The sequence below is a fragment of the Chelonia mydas genome, chromosome 12 (genome assembly GCF_015237465.2).
Source record: "Chelonia mydas isolate rCheMyd1 chromosome 12, rCheMyd1.pri.v2, whole genome shotgun sequence".
Taxonomy (NCBI): Eukaryota; Metazoa; Chordata; order Testudines; family Cheloniidae; genus Chelonia; species Chelonia mydas.
Window position 1 is genome coordinate 38,262,687 of NC_051252.2, and position 26,916 is coordinate 38,289,602.

Below are 26,916 nucleotides of genomic sequence, written 5' to 3' on the forward strand. Positions count from 1 at the left end.
ACACCAAGCATGAATTAAAAATAGTGTAAGTTGTCTGTATTTCGGTTTGGCGGGATTCGTTTTAAATTGATAGATGCTGGTAAATGTCAATTTCAGCTGACACGGAAATCAACACAAAAAAGCATCCATCAGTAACGGCATGAGTGCAGCCTGCTCCTCCCCCCACACGTTGTACCTACAGGGATCCAATGTCACTGGCCTTTTGGCAGCGCAGTCATGGGAGTGAACGAGCAGGGCCATGACAGCAGAGGGCTTCCTGCACGCTGACACTGGATCCCTGCACGAGCAAGGTTGGGGGGAGGCTGCAGTCCTAGCAGGAGAGCATAGGTGCTGGAACTAGAGGTGCTGGGAGGGCTTGCTGCACTCTCTGGCTTGAAGTGGTTTCCATTATACGCAGGGTTTATAGTTTGGTTCAATGGCTCTCAGCACCCCCACTGTACAAATTGTTCCAGCACCACTGCAGGGCAGAGCGGAGACTCCCAGCCAGGCCTGTGCGGGGTGTGTCCCCATCTGTGGGGGAGGTCACCCTGCTCCTGAAAGGCTCCTGCCCAGGGACAAAACCATTCAGTAGCGGGGTGGCCTCCGCTGTGGCTGGGGACTTTCCTTCCTCCGGGCCGTCCTGACCAAAGGGTCTTGTGCCATCCTGGCCAAGGGTTTCTGCTCTGCCCGCCCAGGATTGCAGCCTACTCCACATCTTGCACGTGCAGGGATCGGGTGTCACCGGACTGTGACCACACGGGGAGTCCTCTGCAGCTCCATTCTCATGGCCCCACTCACTCACCCACCGGCCAGGTGTGTGGGAGCTGTTCCCAGGCAGGAACTGTTCAGCAGTGGGGTAGCCTCCCCTGCAGCCAGGGACTCATCCTCCTCTGTGTAGTCCTGGCCAAGTGCTCTCTGCTCCAGGTCAGGACTGCAACCTCCCTCGCACCTTGCACCCGTGTTTTGGGCCCCTCAGTGGCACAGGGAGCCCTCTACAGCCCTGCCCCAACCCTACCCACCACTTAATATCAAGCAACAGTAAAAATTTAAAAATAAAAATTGATATTAATAATTAAAATTAAAGAAAAAAATTGAATTCTGACAAGACTATCTATATTTAGTAATTTTCCACTCTGCCAATTAACAAGGGGCTTTCAAGAGCAAATCAAGGTTTGGCTGAAACATGAAACAATGAAGCAACTCTACAAAAATAACAAAATACTAAATTATCTGTAAAGTAAACCTCTTGAAAATAAACAGAGTTGTTTTGATATATCTGGACAACCCCAGGCCTATTTAAATGGTTGCAACTCCAATAAAGATGATGAAACTGTACCAGTTTTCACCAGATCTGACTTTGGCCCCATCATCTTTATGAGTGAAAGGCTTCCAAGTTCAAAGGGAGTCTAATACATCTCCACATCAGACTCAGATAATCAGGTAATGAGCCAGTCAGGAGACCCCACCATTAGACAAGGTAAAAACTTGCCTTATTAGCCAAAAGCCCCAGTGGCTTGGCAAGGCAAACTCATCTGTTCTGTCGACTATCAGGATTTCTAATGTCACAAAAGTGTACATTAAAGTCCATTTGCAATGAAGCCAGCAAGCAAAACTGGCCCCTCCTACTCTGCCAAGATAACTCCAACCACAATATAAATATTACTGATAACAAAGCAGTAACAGCAAGGAGGAACTGTGTAGCGGTCATGTATGACAAGCTTGCAAAAAAGAAAACAAAAATCAGAACAGTAAAAACATTCTGCATTCGGATTTATTAATTTATTTATTTAAAACTCGTGAGGGTTGTAATTAACGTCTGGAGGACATGAGAGGAATCGGAACAAATTTCAGCCCCAGCTTCCTCTGCATGTTGTTAATGGCTATTCTGTCCACTAATGTGCTCCAATTTTACCCACATCAACCACATGTGATACAAGTGAATTTTTAATCATCTCTCTGATGTACAGCATAATTACTGACTTTAATCAGCCATAGTTAAACAAAGACTTAGAAAGAAAGAAATATTCCTTAATTACACAACTGCCACTGCTCACAGTAGGAGAGTCTTTGAAATGAGTAACTGGTCTCCATTATCACAGCTACACACATATTCAGACATGTACAAACAGGTTTAGATCAGTGTAGGTATTTATTTTTTTCTGAACTAGGTGTGTAAGTGTGTGTATGTGCTTATATTACAATGGACAGCAGTTATTCACATCTGACATTGTCTTCTCTCCCAGTGTTCCCACTCACAGCGAAAATCTTCCACACTCTTTCCATGTCACTTGAAAGATCCAAGCTTTATTCACATACAAGTGTCGACAACAGATTGCATCATCCCCCTCACAAAGGGTTAACAATGGCATAAAGTATGCGACGCATTTTGGGGGCCAAGTTTCCCTCCCAGTCGGTAAGTCTCTTTGGTGCCATGTAAAATTGCAACTTTGACTCTTTGAGCCTTACAGTCTTTCTAGATACAAAGTTTACAGCCATGAATGTAAATTACTTCCTTGATGCTGCCTCTACCCCATCCCCGTCGCCCTGAGTATACAAACTACATGCTTGTTTTCACATCCACAAATGCCAGTAGCACTTTGTTCTGCACCTGTGAAGCCCTGAGGACCTACCATACATAACAAATAGTAATAATTTTACAAACAACCCCCTGTACCACCAGCCTGCTGTTGAAATTGCTGAGAGCTGTGCCATAGCATATTTACTTCACTTTAAGGGCATAATCAGCATGGCACAATTGTGAGCTGCCATTTGTGAAATGCCCCAGAGTTTATTACCCAAGTTTGGAACAAGAAAGATACAAAATCAGAAGAACAGCAAGAGCGTATAACTTATAACAAAGGGACGATCAACTGAGAGAGCTCAAAAATGTGCTAAGTCTTAGAATGATTTAGGTCTGAGCATACTTTTGTAAGAGATGAAACACATGTGCTCTGTTTTCAGCAACTGTTGTTCTCTGCACAGTACAGCTGCTGACAGCTGGGCTTCCTTCCCTCTCCATGCATTGCTTAGCAAAACAGCCTTATATTCGTTTAAATAGTGAGGGGCATTGAATTCCTCATATCAGACAAAAAGAAAAGGAGTACTTGTGGCACCTTAGAGACTAACCAATTTATTTGAGCATAAGCTTTCGTGATGAAGTGAGCTGTAGCTCACGAAAGCTTATGCTCAAATAAATTAGTTAGTCTCTAAGGTGCCACAAGTACTCCTTTTCTTTTTGCGAATACAGACTAACACGGCTGTTACTCTGAAACCTGTCATATCAGACACTGGATCCATACCAACAACTTAATATAACACTCCAAATGGTGTGACATATAAGCTTGGTAAGAACTGATCAAGAAAAGATGCTGAACATCACAGTATATTAGATGCTAAAAAAACCAACCACCCCAACATCCAAAACAACCCAAGAGGACAATTTTCTGTTATTGCCCTGGAATGACATTGACTTCAATATGAAGGTGCTGAAACACTAGTCTCCTTCCTCCTTTCACTTTTTACTACAGATCCAGCAGTAATTACACATCAATGTCTCCAATAAATGGCTGGTTTAAAATGGAGCGCAGGGACATGCCAATAATTTCAAATTCCCCTTTAATGGGTTTTTTGCCCCCATGACGAAAATGTCACTTGATGCAAGTTGGGAATGGGGAAAATAAACTAAACGAGGGGGGTTTGTTTTCTGTTACCTGACTGAACTGCTCCCAGGAGTTGCTCCAGGTCCAGTAGTGAGCCTTGTAAAGCCCAAGTCTTACTGCCATCATCTCGTTGCCACGGTAATAGAATATCGGCCTGACAGGGAAGCAGAAGGGGGAGGGGAAGTGCAGCTGCATGAGAAATGCAATGTGCCTAAACAAGTGCTTGGGCAGGCACACTGATAAGGGAGACAAACACTTTAATGGAGTCTGACTTCCGATTCAGCTATCAGTCAGGAACAGGCTGCCTTCTAATAGTCTCCACTGCAAGGGTTTCAATTAACATTTTTTAAAGTGTTCATCAAGTTGAGAGCTCACATTGCGCAAGAATGGAGCATTATACAACCGGGCTGCCAGTGATTGTTAATCCTTGAACTATCAGCCCCTGTAATTTTCTATCGAGCGTGACGATTTAAACACCAAATGTCTCAGAAGAGTGGGGTGTGTGATGGGAATTCACAGAACATGTGACGCTTGGTCTCCTGTTTATGGCTGGGGACAGCTAGAGAGCACCAGACTACCAGCTGTTACTGTCATACAGGCTGATTAGCCAGAGAAGGGGGAAAAACGGCACTAAAGACGCATTCTGCTTTCCAGCGCCATCTCAGAATGCACCCAAATCACAGATCCTAGCACTCCAACATGCTTTATATTCCACCCCCATCAATTTCTCAAAAAGCCTTCCCTTTAACTTGGCCTAATGTAATTCTGGATGCTGCCTTTTCTCAAATGCCTATGGTTCTCAATTTAGGGAGCACACTGGGGATATATTTGGAAAACATATTCCATTCAGACCAGTTAATGGCCTGCCCCCCCTTTCAAAAAATGTTGTGGTGAGCTCAGCACTGTCCCCCCTCTTCCCTTTGGTTTCACTGACAAAGCACGCTGTTGCTCTTGGAATGGAAGGTGAAACTGGACCACCCAATTTCTGCAGAACTGAAGCATCTTTCAAGGGCAGACTCTGTTGGTAGAGTTCCTCATACAAGGATATCCAGGTTGGTCAGCTTTTTCCAGTAGTTATAGGCTGCTACATGAAGCCAAAAAGTTGGTCATCATCAGTTCTGAATCTGCAGCTTTGGTTTGGACTCAGAATTCCTATTTTGGAAGAACTGTCCGGTTCTATGGTGCCACCTTGAAGACCATATGTTTACGGTAAGAGAAGGTTAAAAATCTCCCTGACTGAAGCGCAGGAATGGTCTGAGATCCCTTCTGTTTTGAGTATGAACTACAGTCTCCATCACTCCCTGCACAATGAGTGTCTTCTACTCTTTGTATTTATGAGGAGCTTGTGAACAAAGGGAAAAACCCAGCTTAGCACACAGGCCCCATTCCTTTTGGTCCACTCTGTATGCACCAAAAACTCCTAAGGGAAAATGGGAGTGAGGGGGGTTGCAAGAATGCAGAACGGGGTCCAAAATGTTCACACTAGTGAAAGAAAAGGACTCACTCATCCGGTTCTCGCTCACCCATAATACTCATTCCTCGAGGAACTTTCTTTAGTTGAGGGTGTTTGTATAAGGTCTTCTGTTTTAAAAAACAATCTTTTCCATCCCCAAATCATCTTTACTGTTCCTGCTTTCTTAGCCAAAAAGGATGTTAAAATCTAACCCACTGGAAAAAAAACATTAATGGCGTTTTTGGCTTTGGAAGACCTGACCTGGTTCACCTTGTGCACCGAAGTGACAATTATTGTAGTGCAAGTGGCAGAGTAATAAAATGTTCGCCTCTCCAATGAAAAAACTCATTTATGTCAATAAAGAACCTCTTCAACCTTAAAGAAATAAAGTAATGCTAACTGCAAACATTTCACAGCACTCGCAGATCCAGTAACGCCCTAAATTAGACACTAGGTGAATCACCTACAGAGCTACGCAGGTGCTTTCTGCCCTAATGGGCACAAAAATAGCTTTACCGACCTAAGGTTCAAGGTCAACACAGAAGAGAACACAGATGAATCCTGCAAGCATCCCTGTGCCTTTTTTCATGCTCTCCCCTATTTATGGAACATCCTCACTAATTTGATGTCAGGCTGCTTCCCTCTGCTCAATTAAAGCATTCCTGGAAATACTCACCAGTTCTACATTGCCCAGGTCAGGAAGTCAAGCATGTTCCCTGTCTAATCTTGTCTCGTTTTAACACCCAGCCCATCCTCACTCCCTGCTTCTCATTATCCCAGCTCTTCAAATCAAGTCTAAAATTTGGGCCCAACCGTGAAAAAGGATCCACACAAGCAGAGCCAGAGGAACAAGTGGGGTTTCAGTGAAGTCCCTTTCCAGGATCAAGGTCTTTGACCGTATGCTCTTTCAGGCAGTGGCTGTGTTTTGTGAAGGATCCAGACACTCTTGGTTGCTCCACAGTAATAAATAATTAAACCTCCTTTCCCTAACCAGGTTAGAGTTCACAAAATTTAACCTCACTGTGACCTTATGCTGTTCCAGGGATATGTGCTAATCCCTGGACAACTGAATATGCCCATGGAATCCATTTCATGGCTGAGTTTCAAGAAATCCCACCTTGCTAGCTCCAGCACATAATTAGCACAGAAAGTAAATCTCTGATTCTCACCCCAATTCAGCCATCAGGAACATAAAGTGCACCAGGCCTGTTTCTAAATTTTAAAGAAGGGATTTTTAAAATAAACAAATGAATTCTGCCCCCCTCCAATAACCATGAGGGAGGAGCTGTGAGCTCCGTGCTCAAAACTAACCTGTCAATTAGCTTGCCCTGCAGGATGGCAGGAGAAAGGTCAATACCATCAATGTGTCTGTCACTGGGAGGCTGCAATCCAGCTAGGGAGAGGCTGGTGGTGAAGAGATCCATCACGTTACCCATCTGATGACTCACCTGAAATCGACAAGACAACGAAGAGCATTTGCACAGACCTTCCATACAAATTCAAGCAGACGAGGCTGCCTGCCTCTCCGCTACAAAAGAGCTGCTTTCTCAGTCCCATTCCTTTTTTGCATCTCCCAACATTTCCCACTTGGGGCTTGATCCTGCTCACGTAAGAGTCATATGCAAAGTCCCCATTAGCTTTCAGAGGGCTGAATCAGGCCCTTCCTCCTTTCATGTTGTTTTTTATGGAATTTTTTTTTAAACCTTTTCCTTTATTTCACCCACTTTCCATTCATTCATTCATACTTTGTGGCGCTTAGGGCCCCCCTGGTGTGCACAGGCAAATTATTACTCATTTTGAGATTGAAAAATCAGTATTCCGTATGAAGTCCCCCTTGATTTATTCCATCCATTGGCCCCCTCCGGAGCCCTGCACTGCCAGGGGTGAGCTCCCAGCAAGTACAGAAGTGGGTGGATGTGGAGTGATCTTCAGGGCCCAATGACCTCATCTGCAAACAGTTTTCAACAATTCTAGAATGGTGAATCTGGAATATATTTTAGAGTATTTTTATCAGGGAGGAAAAACCACCATTTTTTCGCTTTAGTGGTTTTTTTTTTTTTTTTTTAAAAAAGAGATTTTTAATTTTAACTGGTAGCCATATTTATAATTCCTTCTGTCTTAATTATCCCGGTTTTAAAAACAAGCATCACACACAGTATTTGTTTCCACCGATTACCTTCTGACTGATTTTCTCACACACACATGCACACCCCTTCTATCTTTCTGTGCTATGCTACTTTGTTAGGAGACTATCATCTGCCTTGGGATGGGGAATTAACCGACATTACAAAAGTTGAGGGAGATATCTTCAGTCAAGTGAGAGAGTACGAGCGCTCTGCGCTAAGATGCATCAGTACCAGATGTGACGCAACAGAACCTTCCCAGGCATACCGCAAACTCGGAAACAAGGAGCCATGTGACACAATTCAATATACTTGTACAGTGGAGAAAAACCATTTTATTTCTTTTCCATCCAAGGCAGATTCGCATGTTCTACCAATATACCAAGGATACCAATATCTGTCATAACATCATGACCATCAAAGCCTGCCTTATCCATGAATCTTCCTGCTAATAAGTAATGATCTCCATTTACTAAGCTGACACTAAAAGTGTATTTAAAGCAGCGATCTCAAACTCAAATCACCATGAGGGCCACATGAGGACTAGTACATTGGCCTGAGGGCCGCATCGCTGACACCTTTTCATACAAAGATACAAAACTCCCCTCCTCTGCCCCCACTCCACCCCTTCCATGAGGCCCCACCCCTTCCCCCTCCCCATTCCAACCCCTTCCCCCTCCCCATTCCAACCCCTTCCCCAAAGTCGCCACCCCAACTCTGCCCCATCCCTGCCCCTATTCCACCCCTTCCCCAAATCCCCCCCCACCCCACCTCTTCTCTGCCTCCTTCCCTAAGCGTGTGCTCCCTGCTCCTCCCACCACCCAGCTGTTTGGCGGTGGGAAGCGCCTGGAGGTAGGCAGAGGAGAGGGGACGCGCCGCACTGGGGGGGCGGGGGGAGCTCGGTGGCCACAGGAAATAACTCCGGGGGGGGGGCGGGGAGCTTGGCGGGCCGCTGATTTAAATACTGGAGCAAATTATGATAAAAGAGGAACTCTGCAACATATCAGCTCAGTTGTTTTAGATTCTTCAGCCCCTATTAAGGGAAACAAACCTTTTTCTGAATTACTAAACCTCTTGCTCTAAGTGGCTAGATGGCCAATAGACTGAAAAAGTGAACATCTAAGGATTTAAGCAGGGAATTAAAAGATATTTCTGAAAATTACAGTATTTTCCTCTTTCCAAAAACAACAGGCTGCATGCTGTGCTTGCACTAGTGGGACGGATTAAGCGTTTAACATTGCAATATCACTCTGCTGGATTACAGTAATTTCAATTCTTAACCATTTGAATTCATCACAGAACACTGACAGGAGCATTTAATACTGAGGTAGGATATGGGCAATGCTTCCCCTGTTCCCATGCAGGAGAAACAGAATGCAAAGCAGCAAGCATAGAGACGGCTTGATCCTGGAAACCCTTATTTATGAAAATAGCCTGTAGTCAGTAGGGTAATCTGACTGAAATTAGTGGGATTACTGGCATGTGAAAGATTGTGTAGGATCAGGCCCGTAGTTTGATTCAGAGCTTTTGCTGCACTGAGGTACTTTGGAAGAGGCTAGGATCAGCCTGTTTTTGTAGGCAGTAAGGGATGGGAAGGGGTTAAATCACAGGACCTGAAATATTAAACGGTCCTCCACATGAGGAACACAAGAGGCAGGTATGTACACGAACTCTTCTAAAGGTTCATCTCCTCATTTGGAAGAGAGGATGGAGGGAAGCTGCTTGCAACTTTCTCTGCTACACAACCTCGGAGTAGGAACTGGAACAGTCCCATTTTGTAGTGAATCTGGACGTACCGTTTTAGTTTTATAATGTGCACTGGTACTCGGAGTTCCATATTTTCTCCCTTCAGACCAAAGCAAAGAAAACCTACATACACTGCACCAAATCCTGCAGTCCTTACCCAGGCAAACCTCCCATTGCCTTCCACCCCAACAACTAAGTCAGACACCAATGGGACTGCGGCTCATTGCACATACATAATGGTTACACACATACTCCCTGATCCTTTGCAAGAATCATAGAATCACAGAATATCAGGGTTGGAAGGGACCTCAGGAGGTCATCTAGTCCAACCCCCTGCTCAAAGCAGGGCCAATCCCCAATTTTTGCCCCAGATCCCTAAATGGCCCCCTCAAGGATTGAACTCACAACCCTGGGTTTAGCAGGCCAATGCTCAAACCACTGAGCTATCCCTCCCCCGAATGACAGGCATACGTTTTTATTGCTGATTCAAACATCAACAAAAATGCTCTTGTGTAGCTCTCAGATACAGAGATCTGGGGAGGGGTCAGGCCCCACTGACCCCATTCTGATGGGTGCTAGTATGCTGCTGCTGTTGCTCCTTACGCTCTACTGTCTCCACACTGCTCCCTTTGGGTACATCTACACTGCAAAAACCAAACAGACAATAAAAAAAAGACCCACAGCAGTGTGTCTCAGAGCAACTGACTTAGGCTCATGCTACAGGGCTAAAAATAGCAGTGCAGACATTCCTGCTTGGATTGGAGTCTGGGCTCTAAGACCCATCCCCTTCACCGAGCTAGCATGAGTCTGTCAACTAGGGCTGGGAGGCTCACCCCGAGCTGCAGTGTAGACATACCCTCTAGATTGTCAGCTCCTTAGAGCAAGGATCTTGCCGTGTGTGTGTGTGTGTTTTGTAAAGGGCTGTGCACATGTTAAGAGTGCATAGACGTTAAACAGGGCCGGCTCTCGGTTTTTTGCTGGCCCTAGCAAAAAATTTGCCACCCCAAGCTCCGAGAGCGCAACTGCCCAAGCAACAACAAAAAAAAAAAGGGGGGGGGGGAGGGCCGGAATGCCGCCCCTGGAATTGTGCCGCCCCAGCACGTGCTTGCTTTGCTGGTGCCTCGAGCCGGTCCTGACACTAAATAACAACAAGGTTATCCTACTTCAAAGAAGCTATCACAGCCGTTCCTGACAAAGGTGGACAACTTCACACACCAGGAGGTGCTGAGTGTCTCATACGTTCGCCCCCTGCTATTTACCCTTTGCACGTCGCAGGCATTGCGAGGTTGGAGAAATGCCACGTGAAGGATTTGAGAGATGAATAAAGGGGATATTTGGCACATGATACAGTTATTAACGTGCCTGCTCTCCATGTACTCCTGCTGCAGAAGGAATGAACAGGACAGCTAGCATGTAAGACTTTGTAATTAGGCCTTTCACAGTTTATAAGGCAAATCCAAAAAAAAATCACTTTTCATGTCGCCACTCAATCCTGTCACCTAAATCTTTTGGCTAACAGACAGCAAGAAGCAATAGCCAAGCTGAGACGTGGGCCTCTAGTACTACCTAAATTTATACACTGTGACAGTCCTATTAGGCCACCACTGACTTCTTGTGCCGGCCTTTATTAAACATAACCAGATGTAGATGACTCCCTTTAATCATCCAATTACGTTTCTGGTCTCAGACAACATTCTTCCGTGAAGCAGAGAAAACTTCTTAAGGAAATTAAACGCCAGTGCCACAGCCACTTGGATTTATCTGTGCTCTGCAGCACCACAAAGAGAGGGAAAAAAATAAAAAAGGTTAATATTTATAAAAACTTTGAAGTATTTTCAGAGAATTTTTTTTAAAATTACCATTTTCTCCTGTCAACAGCACTCTCATTCTAGTTGCCTCTTCCATTTTTTCTTATGAAAAGAAAAATAAAAATCCAGAGAGAGTAACAGCCCAGAGAAAATAAATAACATATAAAAGAAGAGAGAGATCAGATATTCCTCCTATCAGTGAGGAACAGCTGGCATTACGCACGTAAGAAGGGCTCTCCCCCCCCTTCTTTTTAAAAAATAAACTCTCGGTGAACACATAACGTCTTTAAGAAAATGAAATCCTTTTGCTGTGGGCCACGTTGCGGGAAGAAATAGTCACCACTGCTGTTATCAGCACTTTCAAGCTTTAACTGTGAATCAAAGGCGACAATTAATAAAGTCGCCCCCGCCAGGAAAGGAAAGGAGAAAAGCTAAATATTTGAAACTGGGTGAACAAATGTCAGGGTGTTTTTAAATAAAATCCTTTTACAGTTATCACAGCGAGCAGACCTGATATCCCTGTCTAATTCAATTTCAATTTGCGCCCCATGGGAGATAGTGAAGAAAAGGTTGCAATGCTGTCTTTGGGTTGATATGTTCTTTTCTCCTTCAGGGAGCAGGAACTGGGGAGGGAAGGGGAGGAGGCATGCAGAAAGAGAGAAGGAGAAGGATTCATATACCAGCAGAATATGAATTTCTTTCAGCTGGATCCTTCCAGAAGGCAGATGTGATGCAGGGAATGTTTAAAATGTTGACTTGTTATGAATTCACCTGGAAAATGGAGCGGGGGAGGAAGCTACAGAAAGGGGATTTGTGTATGAATAAACATGCCAAAACGTGGAGCCAAAAGGAACTGAATTTTGATGCCAATACCAGCAGCAGCCTCCTGTGGCATGACCCCCACCCCGCCCCAAACTGGTTACCTATAGCGCTACTGATGTTCTTATTAGAACCGTCCACTTTATAATTTCTACTCAACATTCCTCTTATTTGAAATAAAGAAATACACCCACTAAAAAAAACAACCAAACTACAAGTCAGTAAGATTGTCAGCATAAGAACATAATGGCCACACTGGGTCAGACCAATGGCTCATCTAGCCCAGTATCCTGTCTTTGGACAGTGGCCAATGCCAGGTGCCCCAGAGGGAATGAACAGAACAGGCAATCACTGATCCATCCAATATTGTCCACTCCCAGCTTCTGTCAATCAGAGGCTAGGGACACTCAGAAAATGAGTTTGCATCCCTGACCATGTTGGCTAATAGCTATTGATGGATATATCCTCCATGAACTTACCAAATTCTTTTTTGAACTCTGTTATAGTTCTGGCCTTCACAATATTCCATGGCAAAGAGTTCCACAGGTTGACTGTGCGCTGTGTGAAGAAATACTTCCCTATGTTTCTCTTAAACCTGCTGCCTGTTAATTTCATTGGGTGGTCCCTCTTATATTATGTAAAGGAGTAAATAATACTTCCCTATTAACTTTCTCCACAGCAGTCATGATTTTATAGACCTCTGTCATATCCCCCCTTAGTCGTCTCTTTTCCAAGCTGAAAAGTCCAAGTCTTTTAATCTCTCCTCATACAGAAGCTGTTCCATACCCCTCATCATTTTTGTTGCCCTTCTCTGTACTTTTTCAAATTCTAATATAGTATTTTTGATATGGGGCGACCAAAACTGCATGCAGTACTGAAGGTGTGGGTGTACCATGGATTTATATAGTGGCATTATGATGTTTTCTGTCTTATTATCTATCCCTTTCTTAATGGATCCTAATATTGTTTGCTTTTTTGACTACGGCTACACTTTTAGCGCATGTTTTCAGAGAACTATCAGTAATGACTCCAAGATCTTTTCTTGAGTGGTAACAGCTAATTTATATCCCATCATTTTGTATGTATAGTCAGGATTATGTTTTCCAATGTGCATTAGTCTGCATTTATCAAATTGACCACCAACAAGGAGACATGACCCTTCCAGAGAAGGACTAACTCCAGTAGTTTGGCGGGACTGAGCAACTGAATGGCGCAGGCAACAGGATAGGGAAACTTTCAACAGCAGGTTAAGGCTTTGAACGTGGCCTCGGTCAACAGTAACCAAAAGTTGTCGCCATCTGATAGATGTTTGGTCATCTCTATGAAACAGTTTTGGGTTCACTCCAATTCCTGGTGGACTTGTGTCCATATAAAAACCACCAGCACTATTACTAGAGGGCAAAGCTCCGGACTGATTTACCAGAGAATTCGATGATTACATGGGCACTAACTCTGAATTAACCTCTGACTCCTCCCTCCTGGTCAGGTTGGGAAGGTAAAAGCTTCCACTGACATTGTCCAGCAGTCATTGTTCTGTAGGTGCAGAGAAGACCTCAGCTTCTTTCTCTATCACCTTTGAGGATTAAGAGTAATGTGACATTTCTTGCAGCCACTCAGACTAAGTGGAACATGGGCTAATTAATTTGGATTTACAATAAACCATATGAAGTCTGTAACTTCAACATACGATAGGTAAAATAGGCACAAAACTGTAGAAGGGAGCTCTCCACCTACTATGTCTAGAAAAGGCAATTGTTGAGAAATAGCACGATAAAAACTATACATGCGACTAATACTAGAAGGCAACGGCAGAGTTGCACTACCCAAAAACCTGAAGCAATGCTGTACTTCTCACCTGAGGACAGTTCTGCTGTGGGCATCAGACTGCAGGAGCCTTGATTGCAAGAATACAAGCATAGAAGACCTATCAATATCTGTTATTATATATTTATTTAAAGATATCACTCATGCTAGCACATCCACAACACAGAATGAAGCAGCACATTATGGACCATGGGTTTGAAAAGCACCCTGAGCCCAGTGGGAATTGTGGGATCATAACCCCTCTCAGGATCAGACCTCTATACGTGTAACCATTTGGAGGCCAGTTTCCTGAAATGGGGCCAAATCAAGCAGGGAATTAAGTGTATGCCTAAAGTTAAGCATTTACTCAAGTGTTATTAAAGTCAATTAAGGCAGATCCGTCAATGGAGCTTGACAATTTACACCAGCTGAGAATCTGTCTTATAAGACAACTTAAGCATGTGCTTAAAGTTAATCATATACATAAGAGCTTTTCTAAATAGAGGTAGCTTGCCAAACCGGGGCCTTTGTGTGTGCACCCATGGTAGTATGGCACCTCATTCGGTGCCAATGTGTTAACCATACATAATTGATCATACAAATTTAGGTTAAACTTTCAGCTGTTTCTAAAACAACAAGCAATTCACCACAAACTACCACACTGAGCTCCAATCTGTGGCAAACACTTCTTACCATCACATAAAATAGCTAGCTATACTACATGTACAAGATTACTGTTGTTAAGTTATTGCGAAAAAAAATTTCCTTGCCTTTGTTCCTAATTATACCTTAGAGTTATTTTTTCATATCTAATGTACCTGTCCCCATTTATGATGGTTGTTTACTTTTGGCACTTTACTCAGTTTGTACATACAAAACAAAATAGTCAGTTTCAATTTCGTGTTCTCATGCACTAGTCCAAGGTTACTTATGCTTGGCTTGCAAGGACTTCATGGGAATGTTTAAATTCAAACAACAAACTGTTTTCATTTCAAATTTTAAAGAATCATAAAAACATTCCTATTAGGTTTTGTAAAACCTTTAAAAATGACAAACTCAAATCACCCTTGTGCTCCAAATTTTAAGCCAAATTGACAGTGGCCTCTAAATATGCTCTATAAATGACCTTTATCCGATTTAACGGATTTACAACATTGAAAAGGAATGTAAATTAGAAAAATAAATATTATAAATATTTTGCGATCTTGGGCACAGTGTCGAGTTGAGGAAGTATCACTTCTTTCTGAATAAAAGACATCTACAAAGGGGAGGGAATGCATATTATTTAACACGAATCCTGCTGCATGGAGAGTTGATTAGATCTTTCTTTAATGAGTATTGGGACAATTTCCTGCACATGCTGGTATTACCACCTGAGGATTATTTTAGAATGAGTATCATTTTAATCTCTGTGCAGGCAGGAAATAAAAACATTCTGATACATAGACCTACCTCCCTGATATCAGGGGGTAGCCATGTTAGTCTGTATCCACAAAAACACAAGGAGTCTGGTGGCACTTTAAAGACTAACAGATTTATTTGGGCATAAGCTTTCGTGGGTAAACCACCACTTCTTCAGATGCATCTAAAGAAGTGGTGTTCTACCTCCCTGAGTGAAACTGCTATCTAGCCACAGAAAACGGAAGTGTCAGGTTTAAAATCACTCGATGCTGCAGGAGACACAGAATATGTCCAGAAAGCATGTTCCTCCACTGCAGCAGGATGCACATTAACCGGAATGTCCTTGCATTCCATTTGATTGCATCGATACTCCACTAAAAATACAGAGGTATGATCCAACAAAAGTGAAGGGGTTAAACAGACCAGGAAAACAAAAAGGTACCTGCTGGCTAAAGTCAAAGCCTTTAGTGTTCATAAAAAATCCAGTCATGTGCATTCATGGTATAAGATTGCAATAATGTAATTAACTGATCTTATGATATACATCAACCAATTCTTTACTTAATTAGATCCCAGGTTTTGACACAGTGATTCCATTGAGAATGTACTAAGAGCCCTGAACCAAAGACCATTGAAGCCAATGGGACTCCTTCCATTGACTTCAGTTGTCATTGGATTGGGCCTAAAATTGTTAAGGCCAGATACTTACGTGTCCTGCAGGTATCTGGCCTGGCCACCAAGCAATAGCTGGCTCCCTCATCCCACCTTCAAAAGTGGTTTGTTTACCACACAGAAAGCGACCATTGCTACCTCCTAGAGGAAAGAAAATTGATAAACACGATCATGTTTTTCCTGTGGATGCTTGTGAAGGTCTTTTCAGCAGGGGAGAAACTGACAGATTAGTAGACTAGATAGGGAATGCTATCAAATGCACAAAGGAAACAAACCAAAAAGATTTTTTTTTGCTAACTTCTTTCATTTATAGGAATCTTAAATGTTTCTTGTGAGTGAAGGAGGTAAAAATTGATCACACATTTAATATGAGTCAACAATGGGATAGACGTGCAAAAAAGGCCAGTATCATTCTGGCGTGTATTAACAGGAGTGTAGGATCTAAGATATGGGCAGTAACTGTCTTGCTCTACTCGGCACTGGTGAGGCCTCAGCTGGAGTACTGTCTCCAGTTCTGGGTGACACACTTTTAGAAAGACCTGGACAAACGAGAGAGTCCAAATGAGAGCTACAAAAATGATAAAAGATTTAGAAAACCTGACCTCTGAGGAAAGGTTAAAAAAACTGGGTATGTTTAGTCTTGGGAAAAGACTGAGGGGAGACCTGATAAGTCTTCAGATACATTATGGGCTCTTACAAAGAGGACAATGATCAACTGTTCTCCATGTCCACTGAAGGCAGAACAAGAATGAACTTCATCTGCAGCAAGGGAGATTTAGGTTAGATATTAGGAAAAACTTTCTAACTGTAAGAATAGTTAAGCACTGGAACAGGTGACCAAGGCAGACTGTGGAAACCGCATCACTGGAGGGTTTTAAGAACAGGTTAGACAACCACCTGTCAGGGATGGTCTCCAACCTTTTTACACCCAAGATCACTTTTTGAATTTAAAGGCAACCCAGGCTCTACCCCATCCCTTCCCCAAGGCCCCGCCCCTTCTCCGAAGCCCTGCCCTGTTCCCTTCATTCCCCGCCCTCCTCCATCACTCACTCTCCCCCACCCTCACTCACTTTCACCGGGCTGGGGCAGGGGGTTAGGGTTTGGGAGGGGGTGTGGGCTCTGGGCTGGGGCCGAGGGCTTTGCAGTGTTGGAGGGGGCTCTGGGCTGAGCCTGGGGCCAAGGGTTGGGGTGCAGGAGGCAGTGAGGGGGTGCAAGCTCTGGGAGGGAGTTTGGATGCAGGAGGGGGCTCCAGGCTGGGGCAGAGTGTTGGGGTGCAAGAGGGGTGCAGGGTCTGGGAGGGACTCCGGGTTCAGGAGGGGACTCCAGGCTGGGGCAGAGTGTTGGGTGCAGGTTGCTGGCTCTCGGCAGCGGGTTAGGGATGGGTCAAGGGTGCAAGAGGAGGTATGGGGTGCTGTCTCCAGGAGGGGGTTCAGGGTGTGAGCTCCAGTTGGGCGGCACTTACCTCGGGCAGCTCCTGGTTGGTGGTGCAGCGGGGCTAAGGCAGCTCCTTACCTTCCCCAGGCCTGTGCCGCTCCCGGAAGGGGCAAACACGCCCCTGTGGCCCCTCGTGGGGGGCATGTGGCTCCGCGCACTGCCCAACTCTGCAGGCACTGTCCCCGCAGCTCCCATTGACTACAGTTCCAATGAGAGCTATAGGGGTGGTGCTTGCAGGCAGAAGGAGCGCACGGAGAAGCCTGCCCTCTCTCCTCCCCCCGGGGCTGCAGGGGCGTGCTAGTTGCTTCTGAGAGTGGCCTGGAGCTGGGGCTGGCAAGAAGCCTGCCTTAGCAGCAGCCCCGCTGCACCACTGGAGATCGCAATCGACTGGGAGAGTCTCCAGGATTGACCAGTCGATTGCAATCGATCGGTTGGTGACCACTGATCTAGGGAAACTTGGTGCTGCCTCTGCACAGGTTGGTGGGCTAAACGACCTCTCGAGGTCCCTTCCGGTCCTACATTTCTATGATTTTATGAACATTTTCAGACTGACATGTGATTTTCTAGTACCCTTTTAAGAGAGGGGTTTCACTGGAGATAGACATGATGACGACAAAAGCGAGATTACATTTTATTTCCCCAGGAAAGCTCTGCTCAGAGACAGCAGCTGGTTGGCAGGGAAGGTCCCCACTTTTTATGCAGCCTTACAACTGCACTGACCGAGGAACAGCCCGGAGAGTCACGTGTTTTGCCCAAGGCCACACAGATTCAGTGGCCCAGCTAAGGTTAGAACTTAGGAGCCTCCCATCTCGTGGCCTGATCATCACAAGACTACCTGACCTCCAAATGGGAAAAAAAAAGGGAGGGGAAATAAAATCAATTTGCTCAAGGATACTAGCTTGAAAACAAGAGAAAAACTGAGAAGTGCAGCAAAGCTGTCCATGGCAGGGAATGTTTATTCTCCTTGATATCGTTTCATAGAGCTAAACACACTGGGACTCCTGGATCTTTTATAATGATCCAGAAAACTCAGATATGCATTTGATAATGGCCCTCTAACTTGTCTTTCTAATTAACTAGTACAGGAGACTTAGCACTTCCCTGTATATGTCACTTTCCGCACACACACTACCAATAACAGATTAAGAGAGAAGGTGGGAGCAAAAATACAGTTGGTAGGCAGCTAATGTACTGCTTTTAAGAGTAAAAAAAAAAAAAAAAATACCCATCAGCACCGGGGCACAGTACAGAAGGCACATGTGCTTGTCTAAATAGGAGTGTGCCCAGGTGAGCAATTAACACAAGCACGGACTGGAGGCAGAATTCTAATGCTGAACACTCCTGAACTTCAAGGCTTCTCTTATATACAAGGGACCAAACCAAAACCTCAGATATCTTTGTCTTCAAACTCTGAGACTGTTTGGATCTGGACCTGAACTTCATAACTTGAGGTCCAGCTCTTTCATTAGACACTTACCTTGTTTAGGTGCTGAAATAAGAGCAGCTCCATTATCAGATGTGAAAAACACAAAAGTGTTCTCACTGATGCCCAGGTTTTGAAGGGACTTTAGGATTTTCCCAATGCTGTCATCAATTTCTCGCACTGCATCACCATATCTGAGACAGTAGAGATTACAAATATGCAAGCCAGTAAAGGAGGAGAAACAGTTTAAACCAGGTAGTCTTACAGAACATAAAGCACTCCATTACAGCCCACAAGAATACTGAATTAATTGTGCTGAAGAGGGAAATAATTCACCTACACATCAGGTACCATAATAGAAGTTTACCAGTGTCACTTCGTAACTTACGTCTTTTTAATCTGCAGAAAGCAGCCTCTCTTGGATATTCAGACTCTCCAATTTGCTCAGATCTGAGCATTTTTGGACAGAGACCAGAAATTGAGATAAATGAAGCCAGGTATAAGCAGAGGCCACTTCTGCCATGAGCTGAGGCTAATAAAGTAATTTTGTTTATAGACGCTAGTTTGAAATTGTGATCTTAAAAGCAAGGTCCATTATATCCATAGAGCTATCCTTCCCCCACTGTAAATTGCATTTTCCATGATGTGGAGCCTGTTTGCTGTTCTGATTTATAGGCTTTTAAACCAGGCTCTAATCAAACTATGTCAAGAGACTAACAAAAGCACCCATTCCACGGAACAGCATTTCATCACTCACACAGTGGGCCAGGGAACTTAGATTTCACCTACATTTTGGTCACATGATCTTTACTTTGGCTTACAACAAATATATTAAAGATCAGATTAGACATGGTCTTTTTGGAAAAAAAAATACTGAAGGAAATTCCACGCTACCTAATATGTGTATTTACACACGCATGCACACACACACACTTTTAACAAGTGATCTATGTTACTTCAGTCCAATAAATATTGCTGTGGTTTTCCACTATCACACTAGGCAGCATAAATCAAATAAAAGGAGACTTACAACCCTCTCTGGCTAGTGCCCAAGAAATGTTTGGAGGCATAAACAGGAGCATGAGTGGCATCAATAGCCCAATAGAGAAAGAACGGCTGTTGACTGGATTGCTGCCTGCTAATAAAGTCAAGAGCTTCCTGTAAATGACAACAGAAATTAATGTTAACAGGATCATCCTCTGCCACCTAAAACTCTCAACCAAAAGTAACAAAAAAGGGCTGTGGGTTATAAAGTTGAAAGAAAATGTACAATACCTGTAAGTAGATCTGAGTTAAGTTTGCTTCCCCTGTCTTCAGATCAATTTTGAAATCTTCATAATATCTTAAAATAAAGCAGAACCAGGGAAAAAAATTAATACCCATGGAACACAGAACAAAAGGGCTGTTCTTCCCTATTACTTGTATGGGCAGGTCATTGTTGTTACTCAACAAAAGGGCAGAGACTCACAAGGTATGTAACCAGCCATTTCTCTTCAGAAACTGAAAAGAAGTTCATTATGTTTTTTTTTAAGGTTAGGAGAGAACAGTGAAATTGCAAGGTCAGAGGCAATGGTGGGATGTCATGATGACAACATAGAAAGGGTTACCACAAACAGGGAGGGGAGATATAAAAATGCCTTCAGTAAGGGAATGGAATCAGTTTCCAAAAGAGGCACAGTTGGATGAGCACCTGTGGGAGATGGGTTAGAGCAGCAATGGCCTATTTGTGGTCCATGAGCACATTTTAGCAACATGCACTTTGTTCTTGGCTCTCTAGCCTGCCACAACCCCTGACAGCCAACATTCACCCTTGAAGTTAGCTGCATCGCTTGTGAGAAATGCCTGGTGCAATACCTGGTTTGAATATGTGAACACTCTGGCATGTAAGGGAATTTTGGGCACTCCCTTATCCCTTCCTTAAGTGCACTGGCCTTTGAAGCCTTTCACACTTGAGCACCAGAGCATTCCATCATTAAAAAGCAAGATGCCAGATAAAAGCCCAGCACTAAAGCAGCTGGGCTTTAAGTTCATCTTTTGAGGTCGGGATGAGGATGCCAGGATCCCAGCAGGGAACAGCTGAGGAGTTCAGACTAAAATTTAGCACAGATCTAGTGCTTATAATCTTCAAGGTGTTTTAAAAACATGAACAACCCCATAAAAGTAGGGCACTATTAACGTTCCCATTTTACAGATGGGAAAACTGAGACACAATATGAGAGACAGGCTTAGAACTCAGGAATTTGTTTCTTATCCCTGTGCTTTAACCACTGGATCGTGCATCTCTCTCAATAAGAAGGTAAATCTGGGAGTGAGAAAGGAAGCTGGAAGATCTAGCAGGCATTGCCCAGACACAAACGCTCTGACTCCCTCTGGCTGCCAAGATCCTTCTTCATTCAACACTGTACTCCTCCAAGTGTCCCATCTTGACTTGCCCTCTCAGCTGCAAAAATCTCCTAATCCAAGTGACAAATGCTCTAACCCTAACCCAGCATTCAGGAGGCAGGGGAAGGAGGGGGGAGGCTGCCCACCGCATCCTCGCTTCTCCCCCCAGCCTCCTGAAAGCCGCAAGACAGCTGGTTGCCACGAGCAGGAGGCGGGGGAAGCAGGGGAAAGGCGCTGATCCGCAGGGTCCGCTGGCGGGCAGGAGGTGCTGGGGGGAGGGTGCGTAGGGGGGCTGCCAGCCGTGGACAAAGCAGGTGGCCAAACGACATTATAGGGGAGCATTGAACAACTTTAAACAAGCATGTTCTGTAATGGAGCAGGGACATAAGATTGAAACAACGTTAAGAGAGAGGACGTTAAGTGGGGAGTTACTGGATTTGAACCAGTTCATCCCTGATGACTGACATTTCCTTCGTTCATGTCCAATAACTCTTGGCATGGTGTGAGGTTTCTGGAGATTGCTGCCCATCCAACCAAGCCATGGTGTTACTGCTGTGTCTGATCCAGCCTCTCCTAACTGAAGATAGCTTACTGATTGAACGCTCATCTTTCAGTAGACCACAGGACAGCTGAGTAAGACCACAGGGAAAGCAAAGAAAACAAGCCGTTGACAACTTCCAAAATATTTTTTTTAAATGAGCCCTGGAACAAACAGCTGAATTACCTGCCAATCATTTCCCTGTCCCTGTAAACAGGGATGTTTGGGGTGGCTTTGTTATCGTAAGGTCCAAAATGGCAATTAGGAGATCCAAACCATTCATCAAATCCATGCTTCAAGGGGTGGAATTGGGGTCTATGACCCAGATGCCTAGGAACAAAAGCCACAAAGAGTTCAGGAGTCCATTGCAAAGGAGTGAATAGTAATCTTATCAGAACTGTGTAGAAAGAAATATCTTTCAATGATGTTAAAGGAAAACTTCAGTGATTAGTTACAGTACTCTAGATAGCCAAATAAATAATGACTAGACAAAAACGTGCATTCAAGGAGATTACAGAAATCCCTGCCACTGTTCCAGTAGCTTCATTAAGTCAATGTCCAACTTCTCTTCTCTCTAAACATGTTGATTATTTGTGATGATGGTGCCTTAGGTAGAGCTGCCCAGAACAGAGCAAAAATACATATAATAATTAATTTAGGACTTAAGTCTCATTTATACCAAGGCTCTTCTACACGAGTAAATTGTGTAAAGGGGCCACAAAGTGTGTGTAATTTACAATTACATTTACTTTAAGGCCCTTTATGCTGCCAGAGTGGTGTAATGGGGCTTTAGTGTAAATGGCAATGAGACCCTTAGAATGTACATATGAAAGCCAGCCCCCCCCCGGCCACACACAAGCAAGCTTCTGTTAACAGCGTTGTCCTGGATATGAAATTTAAACTTTCCTTCTTTAGCTTCAGGCTACTGCTCCTTTCCTTCCACATCTTCTGGGACTGTGAATAACTCACTTCCTTCATTTGTGAAAGTATTTATAGATGGTCATTCTCTCACTGTCTCAACTGGAGAAATTTCTAGCTGAACATGCATGTGTCACTTCAGTCTTTCCTCATACGTCTTTGTCTTTAACTCATGGATTGGTTCTGTTGCCCTCTTTTGTATCGTCTCTAAAATTTGGGGACCGGAAGTGCACTCATTGGATTAAATTGGTCCCTGGCGTAAATCCAATGAGATCAATGGTATTACACTAGACACTAATTTAGCCTCACGATTCCTGATACAGTCACATGCTGGCTGTGTAAATTAGAACCACAAATGTCCCTCGTTTTACATGTGGAATCCCCACATACATACGCGCACACACACCACAACAAAAATACCCCTAGCTATCTTCACAGTGACTAGGGGCACGGAAAATCTGATATGCAGAGAGATTTTAAAAAGTGGGATAGTTTACAAAGGAGGCAAATAAGAAGGAATATGAGGAAAGCATACAAAATAAATAAATAAATAATGAGTTAGAGAAGGTAGATTACACGCTCCTGTTCTCCCTCTCTCATAACAAAAGAATGAGGGAAGTCAATGAAACTCAAACTCAGTAAATTCAAAACTGAGCAAGGGGAATACTTTTACCACCCAACACATAATAAGAATGGCCATACTGGGTCAGAGCAAAGGTCCATTTAGCCCAATACCCTGTCTTCCAACAGTGGTCAATGCCAGGTGCCCCAGAGGGAATGAACAGAACAGGTCATCATCAAGTGATTCATCCCGTCGCTCACTCCCAGCTTCCCTGCTCATTTTAGCTAAGGTCCATCAATGGATATAATCCTCCATGAATTTATCTTGTTCTTTTTTGAACCCTGTTATGGTCTTGGCCTTAACAACATCTGCTGGCAAGGAGTTCCACAGGTTGACTCTGCGTTGTGTGAAGAAATATTTCCTTTTGTTTGTTTTAAACAAATGCCTATTAATTTCATTGGGTGACCCCTCGTTGTTGTGTTATGAGAAGGAGTAAATAACATTTCCTTATTTACTTTCTCAACACCAGTCATGATTTTATAGACCTCGATCATATTCCCCCATTATTTGTCTCTTTTCCAAGCTGAAAAGTCCAAGTCTTATTAATCTCTCCTCATATGGAAGCTGTTCCAGCTGTCCCTAATCATTTTTGTTGCCCTTTTCTGAACCTTTTTCAATTCAAACCTATCTTTTTTTGAGATGGGGTGACCATATCTGTATGTAGTATTCAAGATGCGGGTGTACCACGGATTTATATAGAGGCAATATGGTATTTTCTGTCTTATTATCAATCCCTTTATTAATGATTTCCAACATTCTGTTAGCTTTTTTGATGGCTGCTGCACATTAAGTGGATGTTTTCAGAGAAATATCCACAATGACTCCAAAATCTCTTTCTTGAGTGGTAACAGCTAAATTAGACCCCATCATTTTATATGTATAATTAGGATTATGTTTTCCAATGTGCATTACTTTGCATTTATCAACACTGAGCATAATATGACTGTGGAACTCACTGCCCTGGGATGTCACCGAGGCCAAGACCTTGGCAAGATTCAAAGAGGGACTAAAAATTTACAAGGATAACATAAAATTCGAAGAGACAAGGGGAGTGAGATAATATCTTTTATTGGACCAACTTCTGTTGGTGAGAGAGAGAAGCTCTGAGAAAAGTGCTCAGAGTGTAACTACAGGGTAGAACAGATAAGGAGTTAACACATGTTGCAAGAGACCATTCAAGGTGAAGTGGGTGGTAAACACCTCCACAACTGAAGGACAAAAGGAGGGTTTGTGCGTTCCAGATTGTTATAGTGAGCCATAAATCCAGTGTCTTTATCAAGCATTCTTACAACTACAATACCCACCTGCTGAAGTGAAGAAATAGATTGACAGAGCCAGAAGAGTACCCAGAAGTCACCTACTACAGGACAGGCCCAATAAAGAAAATAACAGAACGCCACTAGCCATCACCTGCAGCCCCCAACTAAAACCTCTCCAACGCATCATCAAGGATCTACAACCTATCCTGAAGGATGACCCATCACTCTCACAGATCTTGGGAGACAGGCCAGTCCTTGCTTACGGACAGCCCCCCAACCTGAAGCAAATACTCACCAGCAACCACACATCACACAACAGAACCACTAACCCAGGAACCTATCCTTGCAACAGAGCCCATTGCCAACTGTGTCCACATATCTATTCAGGGGACACCACCATAGGGCCTAATCACATCAGCCACACTATCAGAGGCTCGTTCACCAGCACATCTACCAATGTGATATATGCCATCATGTGCCAGCAATGCCCCTCTGCCATGTACATTGGTCAAACTGGACAGTCTCTACGTAAAAGAATAAACGGACATAAATCAGATGTCAAGAATTATAACATTCAAAAACCAGTCGAAGAACACTTCAATCTCTCTGGTCACTCGATTACAGACCTAAAAGTGGCAATACTTCAACAAAAAAACTTCAAAAACAGACTCCAACGAGACACTGCTGAATTGGAATTAATTTGCAAACTGGATACAATTAACTTAGGCTTGAATAGAGACTGGGAGTGGATGGGTCATTACACAAAGTAAAACTATTTCCCCATGTTTATCCCCTCCCCCAACCCCCCACTGTTCCTCAGACATTCTTGTCAACTGCTGGAAATGGCCCACCTTGATTATCACTACAAAAGGTCCCCCCGCCCCACCCCGCTCTCCTGCTGGTAATAGCTCACCTTAAGTGATCGCTCTGGTTACAGTATGTGTGTAACACCCATTTTTTCATGTTCTCTATGTATATAAATCTCCCCACTGTATTTTCCACTGCATGCATCCGATGAAGTGAGCTGTAGCTCACGAAAGCTTATGCTCAAATAAATGTTAGTCTCTAAGGTGCCACAAGTACTCCTTTTCTTCTTATTAAGTCCATGATTTTTGGGGTCTATCAGAGTTATGAATTTAAGCTCCCAGGCTCGTCTTTTGAAGGTGTTGTGCAGGTTTTCTTTGTGTTTGCCCAGCCTCTTCATGGGTCAGTTTGAGGAAGAATTTCTGGACAAATGCACCACAAAACCAATGATAAATCTGAGATACATTGATGATATTTTCATCCGCTGGACAGACAACTTAAACTCCCTCAAAGATTACCACTACAACTTCAACAACCAGCACCCATCCATCAAACTTTCTCTAAAACATTCCCACACCAGCACCAGCTTCCTGGACACCATGATCAACTTCAACAATGGAGCCCTACAGACAGCTACATATATAAGAAATCCCCAGATCACCACACCTATCTTCACCAATCCAGTAACCAACCCAAACACACCAAGACATCTGTTACCCATAGTCAGGAATTCAGATACCACAGAGTATGACCCATCAAGAAAGTCCAGGATACATACCTCAGCACACTTAAAACTACCTTTACTGCACAAGGACACTCCGCCGGAGAAGTAGATCACATCATGGAATGGGCCACCCAAATACTCCAAAAGAACCTTCTTCAATACAGCAAACACTCCCCTCCGCCCCCACAACTGTACACTCCTAGTTGTCACTTACCACCCCACACTGGAACCCATACAGGGTATCATCAAGCAACTACAACCCATACTCGATGTGGACCACATGTTGAAATAAATCTTTCCTGAACTCCCTCTTCTGGCCTTCAAACAACGCCCCCAACCCTGCCAAGCTCATCATCAGAGGCAAGCTCCCTACAGACCAGGACACACCACCAGACCCTTCCAGAACAACAGATGCAAAACCTGCAGACATATGTCCACCTGTTGCGATGATCAACACCCCCACAACACACCTTTCAAGATCCATGGTTCCTACACATGCCGATCACAACATATGGTTTCCTCATCCAGTGCACTAAATGTCCCAATAGCAACTGTGTGGTTGAAACCAGACAGTCACTATGCTGTCGAATGAACTCACACAGAAAAATGATAAAAGACAAAAACACCCTATCATCTGTGGGCAAACACTATTTACAGAACAATCACTCCATGTCTGACCTCTCAGTCCTCTGCACAAACACCTTCAAAAGATGAGCCTGGAAGCTTTTAAATTCATAACTCTGCTAGACAGCAAAAATCATGGGCTTCATAAAGACACTGGCTTTATGTCTCATTTACAACAATCTGGAACCCATAAACCCTCTTTTCTCCTTCAATTGTTAACTTCACTTTGAGTGGCCTCTTGCGACATGTGTTAACTCCTTATCTTTTTCACCTTCTATTTAACTGAGACACTCTGAGCATCTTTCCCAGAGTTGAAGAGTTCTGCATAAATTCAAAAGCTTGTGTCTCTCACCAACAGAAGTTGGCCCAATAAAAGGCCTTACTGAAATTCTGGGAGGCAGAGGGGAGCAAGCCCGTCCGCATCTAAAGGCGCCTCCCAACCTTTGGGGAGGAGTCACTGGACCCGGGACTATTGGGGACAACTAAGAAATAACAGGGCAGGGAGTAGAGGTCACAGGTTCAAAACTAGGGATCCAGAAAGGGACACCAAGCAGAGAACCCCGGACAGCACCCACCTGCTACCCAAAGCTGTCCAAGGAGCCAGTGGACGCCACCCAGAGGAACTCTGCCTGGATGAGTGAGCCAAGGGAGGAACAGAAATAGGCCCCACAGTCGCAAAGCACCTCCCCATCCAGCATCCTTCTCCTGGTGTTGAAGATGGCTAT

At 43.9% G+C, this 26,916-nt stretch overlaps 1 protein-coding gene across 6 annotated transcripts in view; it reads right to left on the reverse strand.

The window, feature by feature from the left end:
• The window catches only part of GALNS (galactosamine (N-acetyl)-6-sulfatase), a 67,041-nt gene that overhangs the window by 28,180 nt on the left and 11,945 nt on the right, over positions 1-26,916 (reverse strand). For all 6 annotated transcript variants that reach the window (XR_005222278.2, XM_037878028.2, XM_037878029.2 and 3 more), the window contains 7 exons: positions 21,427-21,570; positions 19,596-19,662; positions 19,351-19,478; positions 18,375-18,514; positions 15,501-15,604; positions 6,403-6,539; positions 3,690-3,792 (listed from right to left, as the gene is read on the reverse strand). Coding sequence is in view for 5 of the 6 variants with exons in the window: in XM_037878028.2 (XP_037733956.1) it covers positions 3,690-3,792; positions 6,403-6,539; positions 15,501-15,604; positions 18,375-18,514; positions 19,351-19,478; positions 19,596-19,662; positions 21,427-21,570 (823 nt within the window). In the remaining variant the exon portion in view is untranslated. The remainder of the gene's footprint in view (positions 1-3,689; positions 3,793-6,402; positions 6,540-15,500; positions 15,605-18,374; positions 18,515-19,350; positions 19,479-19,595; positions 19,663-21,426; positions 21,571-26,916) is intronic.